The following is a 14,517-nucleotide window of genomic DNA, read 5'->3' as shown; positions in this document are numbered from 1 at the left end:
AGGCGGAGGAGGAGGAATAATGCAGTGTACCAGAGGGCCTGAGGGGCTGTGGAGAAGTAGGACAACTGCAAAACTCAGCACAAGTGTGCTCAAGTATGAGCCATAAAGACTTTCTAGGAGAAGATGATTTCAAATAGTCTATTCTGGAACATCATTCAACATTTGTGTAAACAGGGACCCTGCCTCCCAGCGTGTACATCCCTCCTCTGAGGCTGGCCAGGGGTCTTCAACCTCCTGTGTGCATCCAGGATGCCCATGTGAAGTCTTGCCTCCTTGGCAGTATCCCAAGAGGGCTGGGAGGCGGTGTTGGGCACCACTTCTCTGAGAGGACTCAGGAGGTACTGGGGAAAGACAGAGCCAGACTGCCCAGGCTCAAAATCCAGCTAACCCTACCAGGTGTGTAACCATGGGCTAATTACTTGGCCACTGGGTTCTTTGGTTTCCTGGATGCAGGTGATAATATACCCCATGTGGAAAGAGTGTGACAAGCATTAAATAAGTTGACATATAAAAAGCAAGCAGGGAAGTGCTTGATGCACAGTCTGTGCCATCCTGAATGCTGGTTAATGCCATTGTACCATCCACAAATATGGACTCACAGGGCCTCAGCATGTCTGCAGTGGAGGCTAACCTCGGGATAAGGGTGCCCCAGGATGAGAACTGAGGCCGGACCTCATTTCACAGAAGGGAAGGGAAAGGCCTGACCACCACTGCTGTGTGAGGTTGTGTGGGGGTTTGCAAGATAAAACCTGGGCTCTGAACACCCTACCTGTTTCACTGAGCCAAGATGCCAATGAACCTTGCTACCCAAGACTAGAGTGGCTTCTTAGTTATTTCAGTAGGTTTTTGAATTTGGTTTCTGAGATAATCTGGTTAATCAAAGGAAGCAGTTTCAGTATAAGGTGATGTTTAATACTTATGATTAAACTATTATATACACATAACTACTCATATAGACGTAGATGAGGTTTTTTCTAGTCTACAGATACAGTAAAAGAAATCTAGGGCCAATATTCATCCTTTTTTTCTTTTTGGGGTAGGGCTAGGAGAATCCTGATGGACCATATAATATGGTGAAAATGTGAGGACACAGGGAGCCCATTTTTTAATTGATCCATGAATCAGGGCAGCATTGGGTGGCACCAGTGATGCATCTGCTGGAATCTGGTGGTGTGGCAGAAGCTGACGGAGCCGCTCCTTTTAATCCCCTGGGTAAGACATTTTCCCCTGTCATTCTGAGTGCCACAGGCTTCCGGCCAGGAGTTGTTTCCACACAAAAGAAACAGGATAATTCAGCAATTACAAAACAACTCCTTGAGCCGTATCTTGATAGAACCCCAGAAGAAGAAAGGAAAGTTTAGCAGCCAAAATGATCCTTCTAAATAGTAAATCAGATCACGTCACTTCTTGGTTGGAGATACTATAAGAGTTCCCGGTTTCATTTGGACTTAAAGAAAGGCCTCCACTTTTCCCAGTAGCCACGAGGCCCTGTGTGGTCAAGCCTCCATGGCTTCACCGACAGAGTGATGTGGCTTCGCCTCCACTCCTCGGAGCGCCTCTCCCCTCAGTCAGCTCCAAGCACAGTGTTCTTCTTCCAGCCCTTCAACCGTGTGGAGCGCTCAGCACCCTCAGGTGTAAGGAAAGATTGTCCTCAAAACCCAGGTGTCCCCTGGCTAATTCTCACTCCCTGCAAGTTCTTCTCAGTAAGAATACGGTGCAGCTGTGGAAACCAACCTTCCCTGCCTTCCCTGACACTACTACAGCTACACTTTTTCCCTCCTCCCTAACACGGATCACTTTCTAATCTTCTGTGTGACTGGTTTATTTATTATGCTTATTGTTCCTGTTTCCTTCTCATCATCTGTGTGTTCCAGGAATGCAGATAGCTTGGTCTGCTTTGTTCTCAGATGAATCCCCAGTGCTCAGCACAGAGACCCAAAACTATTTGTTCATTCATGAGCACCCCGCTGAAGCGCTAGCAGGACAGCAGCTTCAATGGGGGTCTGTTTGCCTGAGAACTGAGGACTAAGAGGCCTCCCCTTGCAGAACCTCTTTCTTTCTCCACAGTACAGCTTGCTTTTTCCTTTTTGTCCTACATGTGGTTGATGCTTTTCTCTTGGATGTGGACAAGGTTGATGTGCAAGGTCCCAGGGCCACTGCCATACAACGGTGCACGCTCTGAGGTCAGCGTTCTGAGCCCATCTCACTCTGCCTGCTCAGGAAGAGGCTGTAGGTGTGAGGCTCTACAGCAACTGACGCTCAGCCATCACTGTCTCCCTTTGCAGGGGCCCGTGTGTCTCCAAGGCTGGGGGCTCCAGTGGGGTTCCTTCTGAAACAGCTGGAGAGTCCCCAGAACCCCAAAGATTTGAACAGAGGACCCCAGGCTTTGGCCTTCTGACTCTCCCACGCCTATTAGCACCTCCACCACAGGTGGGTGGGGGTGAAACTCAAATCGGTTGGCAACCTTTGCTCATCTGAGCTCCAGAGACAGACTGTGAAACTCAGGGATAAAACTCCGGGGGGAGAAGCATTTTTGGATCTCATTTATCCCTGTCATCTCTAATGCCATTACCGTTAACACATGAGATGGATGCAAAACAGGACTCACAGGAGAAGATAAAAGGAATCACGTATTTCATAAAAAAATGAGGGAAGAAGTTTTCTGTGTTGCCCACCAACTCCGGTACCCATGATCTCATCTCCAAAAACCTGATGGTTTAATAGCCCATAATTACTTAATCATTCCAGCTCTGCCATTCTACTCAGCATCAAGTGCCAGGTAAACATGTTAAGGAGATAGCCTAAATTTATCGAAAAGGCAAACAACCCAAGCGCGTCTTTTTTTTGGTACCAGGGATTAAACTTGGGTCCTTGCACTTGCGAGGCAGGAGGCAGAACCACTGAACTAAATCCCCGGCCCCTCTGAGAATGTCTTAATGTTAATTCTTACAATGAACATCACATGAAAGTGGAAAAAGTATTAAGACAGTACAAAGATTTACCTGCTTAGAAACTAAAAACTTTTACATTTCAACTTGAGTTTTCATTTGTATACATTGTTTTCTTCCACTGCTGGGGACTGAACCCAGGGCTTCATGCACATTAGGTAAATGCTCTGAACTATATTCCCAGCCCTCAATTTTTACACTTTAAACCAATGTAAGAACATATGCGACCTGAGTGTGACCTGCTTTTGAGCCTTGGTTATACTTTGAACCTTTCCCAGGATGATCAACCATTATTGATCATCATAGAAAGTATGTTTGCTGAGGTGTTGGGTGGGGATTCACTATGTGTTAAGGCAGAACAGGAGCAGCTGAGCTGGGGTACACTAAGGGCAAGGGCAAGGGCAGTCAAGTTGGAGAGAGAGAGCATAGAATGGAGCCAACGGTAAAGGCCCCATATACTGTCAGTCAGCACCCAAAAGAGGGCATGTTTACGGGCACATGGGGAACTCTGCCTTGCAGATACATGGAAGAACTCAGGCTGGTGGCCACGCCAGCAGTGGCACAACCATGAAGGCAACTAGATCCTCTCCTCATGCCACAAAAAAAAAAAAAAAAAAAAAAAAAAAAAAAAAAAAATCACTAAATAAAAGTAAGACTGAAAGCCACCCCTGTCATTTTCTTCACAAAAAAAATGTTAAAACAGGGAAAAAAATAATGAGAATGAATAGATCTTAAACTCGGCAACAGATTTTAAAATTGGAATGTGATTTTTGGGGATTTCAGCTAAAAAGTCACTGGATGTATAATAAAAATACCCACTCCCCTCCTGAAAAATCCCAAAGAAAAGATACTGGCTTTAAAATAAAAATAAAATTAAAAAACTAAAACATATACACATAAAAAAGACAATGAAGTAACAAGTATGCATTTAGAGTAAAAGAAAAATAAGCACAAAACCTAATTTTGATTACGGTACACACCTTGTAGCGAGGTTTGTAAGTCTTTCATATTTTGGTCTAAAAGCTGTGAAGGAAGGAATCCGGAGCCTGCCTGGAACTTGGCATCGGGCTCTCCCAGGGCCCCACTTGCTGTAGGCTCCTTCAGCCGACTGTCTCCAAACACAGCTGCCCACTCTTTGCTGAACTCCCCCTCTTCCAGGGAGGAAGCACTGAAGATCTCACTCAACAGCAGCAAGTCATCCTTGTCGGCGCTGTCAGGTTCTGGGGTCTCCGCCATCGGGCCCAGGCCAGCTGACGGGGTAACAGAGCACGGGACACATTATTTCCTAGGGCTCAGGCTTCGAGGACAAGTTCGGGGGGCTGGGCCAGATTAGGCAGCAGTTCAATCTAAGAAAAGGTTTATTCTATTACACCATGCCTTTCTCTTTCTCTCCTCTCCTTTCTCACCCCCTTTCCCTCCCTCCCTCCCTCCCTCCCTTCCCCCTTTCCCTTCCTTTTCTTTCTTGCCAGGCAGGCATGGTGACACTGAGCTAAATCCTGGACCCTATTATAGCCTTTCTTATCAGATTTTGGAATGGAATTTTTAATACTGTGCTCTCTCACTCCTCTTCCTCCCAAAGCAAGTCCAGTTTCTGAGCATCAGCTTTTTCCTTAACATAAAAGCAAATTTACCAAAACATTTCTCAGGTCTGAAACAAAGCCAGGATTCAGAGCAGGTTGGAGAACCTAGTTCCTGCTTTGTACAGCTCCCCAAGTCTTCCCACATGGGGTCTGGGCTGGAGCAGCCAAGATGCCATGTGGCAGCCTGTCTGGCCACCCAGGCTGGGCAGAGACCTCGCCGTGCCCTGGCCCTGGGAGCAAGCTGGGAGGCCTGGCAATGTCTGGGAGAGCAAGGCGGTATTGCTCCTTCCCTCCTTTGCTGAAGCACAACTGCAGGAGCTAAGGAAGGTGGGCGTGCTTTGCCTGAGGGTAGCAGAGAGGGAGTAACTAGGCAGGAGGGCAAATCAAGGGCTGACCCTGAAGGGGTGCGTTGCGGGCTAGGGACACAGATCTGGAAGATGGAGATGAGCACTAGACCTAGGGAGGCCCAGGTCAACCAACCCTCCCTCGCCTTGTGACTTCAGCAAGACCCTTAGGCCCCTGAGCCTCTCTTTTCTCATCAGTTACCCTATTAAAGATGGCCACTTCAGAGTGCTGTTAGAAAGACAACTAAAAACGATTTTAAAAGTCATGGGTGTACAGAAGAAGACTAGAAAAGAAAACTCTCCTTGTAGGGGCGCCCTGCTGCACGCTGGCTGTGGGACACAAGCAGAATGGCGATGTTGTTACAGGAGTCCTGCAGCTAACCCTCCCAGGGGATTTTCTGCTTATTCTGAGAACCGAGGACTGTCAGTTTTATTGACCGTGGCTTTGTTGTGGTGTGTAATTGCCACCTGTAAACTGCAAACATTTTCGTTTTAAGTCCTGATGTGAAGAAAAAAATCATGATTTTTACTTTTTTCTCATCCACTGCAATTCTGATAGTCATATTAAGTAAGACTATCAGGTTCCCCTCAACTATATATAATTAGTAAATGAGGGCCTTTTAAGAAATGAACCTTCTGTGTGTCAGTTTTACTGCATCTATTTTCACCCACACTTTACATAAAGATCTAAAGATTGAGGGGATTTTTGATGTGCTGAGCAGACTTGGCTATAAATCAGGGACAGGAGAGTCTAGTCACTCACATCTCTGTGGTTTAAAATAGTGGCAAAAACATCACTGTAATCAGACAACTACCTAATTTAAGCATTTTTATTGTTTGTATTATCAAAGACATTTTCTCTGAGATATAGCCTGGAGGTGTGGTGGGTGGAAGATGAGAAATGACATCTTCAGTAGGCTCTGAGACAGTGCTGTAGGACAGGGTAGCAAAGAAGCAGCAAGGCCCTCAGCACCGAGGGCAGGAGCAGAGGGAGAGCGCATGTCTGCGAGTCAGGACAAGGCTGTCAGCACACATGGCCATGCACCATCTCTGTCAATCTCTCGGTGTCACCCCCTTAACAGTGTGTTCATTTTGCAAATCTCTGCTGCCTACTGGAATGTCCAAACACTTTCTTGTGATTTATTTTTTGGCCTGACTGAAACCAGGTGAGGACTGAACCAAACCCACTTAATTTGAATCAGTTCAAATCAACATGCAGACTCTCAAGTCGCAATGGCTTCAGAGAGGCTTTGGAAGCCATATGCTTTCCCTTTTTGGTCACTTCATTCAGCCCTGTGCCAAGTCCAGCCCTGGGGGAAGCTTCACTGCTGCAGTCTAGTTGTCTGTGTAGGAAAGACCACTGCTAACTTCAGCAACAACAAATAATAAACTCAGAGTCCTCCAAAGTAACTGTGGACTGTAAAAGTTCTATTTTAGTTTTTACTGCTTAGGTTTTATGCTACGGTGTATAGAGTAGACTTCAGCGGTTTGGGCTGATTTGGCATCTCTTCTCCCTTCTTCAGTTCTCTTTGGGGAACACCTTCTCGTAATTCTGGTGCTGAGTCTCAGCCCCTCCATCCTAAGTCAATGCGTGGCTGTGGCAGCCAGAGTCTCCATTTCCCAGTCCACAGTAATCAGCTCAGGGATGGGCACACACTGGAGGCATCGCTGAGTCTGACAGATGGAAATGAGACAGATGAGTGTCTTTCTTTGGGATTCCAGGGTCCAAAGACACAGACTTGAGGCTACAAGTGATGGTAAAGCCCACACATAGAGGAAAATAAATGAAAGAGCTGGAAAAAGAACCTAAGTCTCTGGATCCAGTTTTTCTTGACTCCAATCTACTGTGTACGTCCTCAGTTACATGGGTACCTTTTCCAAGAGGGGCTTCTTGGAAACCAAAACATTCCTAATACTTTATCTTATCAAACTCAAATGTTCTAGTCACAGAAATGAGAAAAGAGGCAGTGGAAAGGATGGTAGTAGCATCTAGAGCCAGTTCTGGATACAGATTTTGCCCACACCACTGTTGAACTTGGCCATTATTTAGCATCCTGGTTGTTTAACAGTTAAAGCAGGCTACACTGTGAACATCTGCTCTTCTAAGAGAATTTATTAGCTAAAAGCAATGAAACTGGCACTGACTTGAACCATAAAACACGGAAACCATCCAGCTATTGCACCAATAATTAAGATGCCTGAAATTACTCCACATAACTTGTATGAAAAGCTTAATTACAAGTAGAAATGGACTGGTTTAGGTCTGTAACTGGACAAGTTGAGACTTGAGAAATAATAGTAGTTAGTAAGCTGCTGAGAATCAAATCGTGCTATCATTTTCTTTGAAAATCATCCAACTTAACTGGGAGCAAATGAAGACACGGGCAGAGATATGATATACTCTTAGAGGGAAAGCCTGGTTGGAGCCATACAAGTGGAGTCCCTGCCCTGGAGACAGGCAAGGGTGCCTATGGGCTTGTGTGCCTCACCCTGTTTCTGTCTCGAAGGCGAGTGAAGGTTGTGGAGCACCCGGTGCCAATCCCACAGATGCTACTCTGAGCCCTCTTCACTTTCCGCAGGCTCTCGAGCCCCCATATTTACTTCCATATCAGATAACCCAACCATAGACGTTACTATAAAAACAAAAACCAGCAGATGTGATGTGCTCACCTCACTGCCTCGGGCTCCCCAAGCCTTCATGCATCCCTCCCTCTTCCTTCCCGAGTGTGGCCTGCTCTGGGTGCCTCCTCCGTGGCCACCAACATTCAACTCCAGCATCTTCACTCTTCTGTTCTTCGAGGCTTTCTTCCTCTGGCCTCAGAGGACGTGTGTATCCTAACGGCAATCAGTCTTCACACTGCTGTCTGCACCCCTTCTACCCTTCAAACTACTGTTCTGATTTTTTTGTCTTCCTACTTGGTCTCTACCTTTTTCTAAGCCACCCGGATTGAGTTCCTGACCCCATGTTACACTGCAGTGGCTTCTTACAGGTGAGACCCTAAAGGCCAATTCCAACTCCCTCTGCCCTGGCCTCAGCCTCCAGAGCGCTCTGCGCTGTGGCCTTGCCCTGGAAGTGCTGGCATCTTCTGAGAGTCGCCACGAGGTGATTCTCTTCAAGGTGTCCCATCTCTTTGACATATGTTCTCAATCCTAAACCATCAAACCTATCTTCAATTTCTATCAAAGACCTTATCTGTTCCTATGCTTCCAATATCACCTTGAGAGATCCCAAATCTCCCTCCCTGGTTCCAAGTTCTTTCTTGAACTCTGACCATAAATTTCTACCCAGTGTGGCCTTGGCAAGGCTGCTGTCCCTCCACGAGGCAGCCTCCTCTCCTGTGTGACTCTGTTCAGTCCAGTTGTCAGACCACCCACTCACTCAAAAACCCTCAGTGGCTCTTCTCTGCCACTCAGCATAGTGGCATCAAGGATGTCCCCAGTCAAGCTTTACTGCAGCCCTCCGACCACTTAGCCACACCTCGGGAAGCCCACAAGTCTGCCAGGGTCCCGAGCCTGCCACTGCTCAGGATGCTTTCCTGACTTCCTGCCTGGGAATCTGCTCTTTCTTCTCAGAGGAATAACATACCATTTTTCTTCTGCAACAAAACCAAATGATCTTGGAGACCATTTCCTCTAACTCGTTTTACAGATAAGGAAAAGGACACCCAGGGTGGATGACCTACTCATATAAAGGATATAAAATTTATTTATTTATTACAGATACTGGCTGGGGACCCCTGACTCACACGTCAAGGTGCTGCCTCAGTGTGGAACCCTGCTTTTATATAGAACATAGGATTTCACATAAAAACTTAAATGTTGAGGAACGGTAAGGTCAGAGGGATATGCCTCCAGCCAGGCCTCATGAAGGCCCATGGAGAATGGGCAGATGGCAGATCCACAGGGCTTGCTTACCCTGCACTGCATGAATTCCAAAAATAAGAACCCCACACCCTTGGGAATACATTCCTGAACCAATGATCTCTAGCTTGTGAAAACTCAAATGCAGAGGAAACCTGCGAGTTCAGACAGATTACGGAAAACTCAAGACACTCGTTTGGGTAGTATTTTTAAAATCATCCTGTGTTTCATGACCTCAGCATAAGTTAGGGACACAGAAGATGGAAACATAACTACATAGACTGAAAATGAGAGCACAGGAAAACAGATAAATGTCACTTCATTTACCCTCATCTGTGTGTGAAACAGGAAGACTCCTGCTCTGGGTTTCTTCCTGGCCTCTGCCTTCCTCATGATGACTAATCTTAAAGGCCACACATCTGCAGTGCAGATGAAAACCCCAAACACCAACACTATCCTCACATCAACCAAAACAGAGTACGGGGAAGATGGGTAGAAAACCACCTTCCTAAAGTGTCTAACCAGACAAATATTCTTCATTATACAGGGCTCTGGTAACAAATTATACTTGTTTGGAATTCAAGAATGCTATTTGCTTATGAAAAGTCCTTTCTGGTTAAAAAGAAAAAAACAAAACAAAACAAAACAAAAAAACACCATTACCATCACCACCACCACCACCACCAACAACAACAACAACAGGACACAGATTATAATAAGAACAGATGGGGCTGAGGGAGATCCACCCCTAACAACAATCCAGGCATGCTAGACCTGAGTGGACCCTAAAGACAAGCAAACAAACAGCTTACAGAATTGATGATTCGCAAGTCTGCTCTTCCATTTTTAGTATTAGATCTTAGCATCCAAGGAAACTTACTGAAAGACACGAAGCATGGGGCTGAGGAAAGTCTTTACAAGGATAATCTACAAAGAATACTTTTGAGTAGACGGTGATTAAGAGCAGTCCTTGACTGTAAAAGTATATGATTATTGGGCTGGAATTATAGCTCAATGGCAGAGAGCCAATGAGCATGCACAAGGCCATGGGTTAAATGTCCAGCACCACCAAAAAAAAGCCTATCATCATTCCACGAAAGGACCAAAGCCAGTAGCACAATGCAGAATACTGAGGGAGGCAGGAAGGAGAAAAAGCTTGTGAGAAATGATAATGAGGCTGCTACACCGCATGTCACAAAGCAATCAGATCTCAATGCAAACACACAATGCCTGCAGGAAGCAGTTCTGGATGCTTCAGAGGAAACAACACACTGAGGGATAAACAGGTATGATTGCCACGGCCCACAGCTTCTCACCTGGGCCTCTGGTAGCTACTGAATGAGCTACCAACATGTGGTTAGAATTGAGAATCACGAGTAATAATCAAGAAAATAACAAAGATAAATATCTTATTGTAATATAGACAAACAAGTTTTTAAATTGGCTCAGGCAATCTTGACTCTGGGTCTTCTGGATGAGGCAAAGGGATAATATTTTAGGTGAACCAAATTCTCATCTGCTTTTATATCATCACTTTTTGTTCAGTTACAAGCTAGTTGTTTTTCTTGGTCCAACTTTGAGAAACGTAAAGGCTTCCACAGGTTATAACTCATGCAATAAAGTTAGATTGTCACACATGGTCAAAAGCAATTTCAGAGCCACTGTCAAAGAGCTCATAATGTCACTAAGTTTCTTTCCACTTAGAACATTTTTATAAACTGTGGCAAAAATGTTAATTTTCCATTATATTATCATTTAGTAGGAAAATGCAAATTTTATTACAACACTGAGTCTGAGTGATTCGGTGGGCCATGGCTCTTTGAGAATTTTCAGGACTGTCACAGGCGGTCTGCCTTTTGGTAGCATTGTACTGTCCGATGGAATCAGCACTGGGGGAGGAACCAACTCCCACACAGCAGGGTGCAAGAGCTTATGGGCCCTTGTCCTATAAAGTCAGCCATCCCTGGATTAAGCTCTTTGTAATTCTTGACTACTTAATGTTTTCCATATTATAACCAGCATTTTAATTCAGGATCTGGGCCTTCCAGCAGTTTTCGAAAAGGCCACATTTTGAAGTCCACACAATAATGAGCATCCTTCTCATCAGTCACCGCCAGTCCTGCGTGCACTGAGAAGATCTGTTCGTAGAAGTGGCCATGGTAGTATTTAAGCTGATGCCGCCCTGAGGGTGGGCGATACAGAAGAGGCAGACAGCAGGGAAGCAATGCTGGAGCCTCAAGAAGGGCTTCAAGGGTTGGCAGTGATAACGAGCAAGCAGGAATGATGCGACAGTGCATTTAAGGGAGAAAATCTGTAAATCATCTTTCTGCCCGAGAACTCGGACACGTCAGGGAAGAGCCCATTCAGAGTTAAACGGGTGGCCTTCCGGGGATTCAAGTTGTTAACTAACTAGCAAAGCCAACTACACATATGCACCCACCCCACAAGGTACGAAAGTTGTTTTAAACTAGTAAAGAAGCTTATGAAATGGAGCGTACATCTCAGGCAAGGGAATTTCTAATTTAATTTTGTGAAGAATGCTAGCTACTGGGTTCCTGTTGTACCATTACTACCAAGTTAAAAAAAAATCCAAATCCAACCAAGAACTGCTCTGTGTGTGGGGGGGGTGTTGTTTTTGTTTTGGTAAGAAAGGGAAACAGAAGAGATAGATAGATAGATAGATAAATAGATAGACAGACAGACAGATCTCTGCTTTGTCAAAGCACAGAAACAGTGGAAGGATAACTGGGAGATGGGAGTAAGGCTTTTTCATAATATTTTTACTATATAGTATTATGGCTTTTTTGGTACTTTTTGGGGAATAGTCTAATTAAAAATTAAATCTATTAAAATAATAAAATTTAATAGGGTGATAATAAAAGCCAGAGACAAATCACATAAAGAAGATATTAGAAGCTGGGCATGGGAGATAGATACCTCTAATACCAGCACTCGGGAGGATGAGGCAAGAGGATCACCTGAATTTGAGGCCAGCCTGGGCTACTCAGCAAGCTTAAGGCCAGCCTAGAATATGCAGCAAGACTCTGTCTCCCCAACACCTCCAACCCCAGCTCCGCCAAAAAAAAGAACATATTGGAGCTGGGCTTGACAGCGTTGGCCTGCAATCTCAGCACTCAAGCAGGCTGAGGCAGGAGGATAGCAAGTTTGAAGCAGCCTGAGCACAGCAATTCCCTATCTCAATAATAAAAATGATCTGGGATGTAGATCAGTGTAAAGGACTGCATTTATATCACAGAAAAACTGGGATTAAGCTGAATCACATATACTATGATAAATACGTTTGTGAAATGTTAAGACTTACTGAAAATGGGTGGTAGGCACCTAGGGCTTATTGTATTGTTCTCTTTATGTCACTTTTGTAGATATAAAGTGTTTCCCCGCTCCAAAAAAGGTAAGCTGTAAAGGATACCTTTATTACATCAAAACAATCTATTTTTAAACTAGGGGGAATTTAAAAAAAAATGGAGGGCATGTGTGGCAATCTGCATTGGCTGCTTACTTATTAATTTTATTACTGGTATGATTTGTATGACTACAAATGACTGGTCATTTTGATGAAAGTTGCACGGACATTCATGAAATATCCTGGTCTGTGACTTCCACTAAGACACTGATACGGAGAGCAGATTCTTGCTCTCAAATTTATATTCCTAAACCCTGGAAACAACATCAGAGTGTGGTGACTTCCCACTTCTGAAAAACTTTTAATCAATGTCCTCTTTTCCATAGTCCTACTTCCTTTCACATTCTGTGAGTCAAATCCCCATCAAGCTTAGCCTGACTTGACTCATCTGCCCTGATGAACCAAGGCTGACAGGATGGCCTGACCTATTTCTGTCCAGTAGGAACCCTGTGTAACCAGAGCAGACTGTGTCAGTCACCAGGGAAGGGACGTTCTGATGTTCGGTTCAACATGGACTTCAGTAAATCATTAAAAGAAACCTTGTGCAGAACAGAAGCGATGATAAGTTTCTTGGTGTCCCTTAACACTATCCATATCTTACCCAATCCACGTTTCTGGGCTCTCTTTCAGGAGTCAGTATGGGATTTCAGGTCTGGTAAACTCGAGTGTTGGACTTGGCTAGGCAAACACACACCCTGCACTAGGGTTTAGTGGGCGTGTAGCAAAATAAAACATCTAGACAACATTCTAGCCATGCGGTCTCAACTGGTTAGTACTTCAAGAGTACCCCGTGTGAGACACCACACCGCGTCCTTCACACATTCAGTCTCTAATCCTGAAAATACCCAAAGGAGGTTTCATTTTACAAAGGAGAAGACCTGAAGCTTAGGGAGTTCAACTATCAAGCAAACTAGTGAAGGTGATATCGGCCGTTCATGGTGGAAGCAATATTCAAATCTGCCCTTGTCTCATTCTGAAAGGCATTTTTCTACTACTGCATATGACTTCTGTATAACTTTCAGCTTTAGTAGTTGAAATTATAAAATTAAATATAGTAACAATGTCAGATCCACAATTAGGCATAGGCAAGGTCATTTATAAAGACTGTCAACCCGCTCCCCAAATTTACTTAGTGCAGTACTGCAAAGCTATTGAAAAGATAAAGATTACATTTTCTTTTGTTCAAAAAGGAAAGCAAAATTAAAATATAACCTTAAAGAAATGCATAAATCTTACCACCTTCCTCAGGTTGCATGTCCAACAGTTCATCCATAGGTCCTTCAAGAGGAGAGGAAAAGCACAAATTGTGAATTAGTTTTATTTTGTAAATTTGAGTCAAATTATTTAAATTGAGTAGCTTTCCTTAATCTAGATTACTTGAACACGCATCCTGGGCAGAGCTTTTGTCTAAAGCAGATAAAATATTTTTTGCATCTTCAGCTGTAATACAACATAGGCAACTGGTATTACCAACTCGGAATGTTTGCATGTTCACATATGATGGCAGTGTAATGGAAATGCACAGCTTTAGGAAGAAGAAACAGCATCCACAAGCTCATCCATGCAGAAGGAGGAGCCCTCAGATTACAACTTGCTCCAGCTGTTGGCTCTGGAGAATGTAGAATTAGCCCTACATCTCTGCTTTGTTTGGTAGGTAACCCAGAAAATTATATGGCACGGGCCTAACAATTCTCCATCCGTAGACAAAGGAGTGTGAGTTAAGTAATTGACTATTACTTGATGTGCTAATGAACTTCTGCCATATGGGTCTGGCTGAAATAAAAAGCCAGATTACTGACTAAACAGAAGCCAATCTGAAAATGTTGCCTACTGTATTATTCCCACAATACGACATTTTGGAAAAGGCAAAACTATGGAGACAGTAAAACATCAGTGGTTGCCAAGAGCTTATGGGGAGAGTGAGATGAATAGGTAGAGAATATTTAAGGCAATGAAAATATTTTGTGTGATATTTTAATGGTGGATACATGTCATTTTACATTTTGAATATCTATAAAATATTTAACACAGAGTGAAGTCTATTTAAACCATGGACTTTAGGAGGTAATGATGTGTCAACGTAGTTTTGTTGATCCAACAAATGTACTGTTTTGGTAGTGTATGCTGACAGTGGAGAGGTGTCACGTGTATACGTGGGGGCAGGGGCCGTACTGGAAATCTGTATTTGTGTCTATACTGCAAACCAAGAACTGCTCTAAATAATACATTTTGTGTGTCTCTGTGTGTGCAAGACAACAGTTTTAAAAGTTAGTTTGCTCAGGTGTCCATTAGATTTTCTACAGATCACAGAATAAAAGGCACATAGCACTTCATTATAGTGAATTCCATTCTGTATATAC

The 14,517-nt window shown here is 44.1% G+C and overlaps 1 protein-coding gene across 5 annotated transcripts in view; it reads right to left on the bottom strand.

Moving 5' to 3' along the window:
• Window positions 1-14,517, bottom strand: part of Ica1 (islet cell autoantigen 1) — a 132,004-nt gene that overhangs the window by 9,775 nt on the left and 107,712 nt on the right. For 3 of the 5 annotated variants that reach the window (XM_010632039.3, XM_019208662.2, XM_010632041.3), the window contains exons 10-11: window positions 13,394-13,435; window positions 3,929-4,198 (exon numbers count right to left, since the gene is read on the bottom strand). In XM_010632039.3, the coding sequence (XP_010630341.1) occupies window positions 3,929-4,198; window positions 13,394-13,435 (312 nt within the window). The remainder of the gene's footprint in view (window positions 1-3,928; window positions 4,199-13,393; window positions 13,436-14,517) is intronic. The other 2 variants (XM_010632040.3, XM_010632042.3) reach the window with 1 other exon arrangement.

Source organism: Fukomys damarensis, unplaced genomic scaffold, assembly GCF_012274545.1.
Source record: "Fukomys damarensis isolate Sample0158 unplaced genomic scaffold, DMR_v1.0_HiC HiC_scaffold_4, whole genome shotgun sequence".
NCBI classification, from domain to species: domain Eukaryota; kingdom Metazoa; phylum Chordata; class Mammalia; order Rodentia; family Bathyergidae; genus Fukomys; species Fukomys damarensis.
The sequence above is the reverse complement of the archived record's forward strand: the minus strand, read 5'-3'. Positions and strand labels throughout refer to the sequence as shown.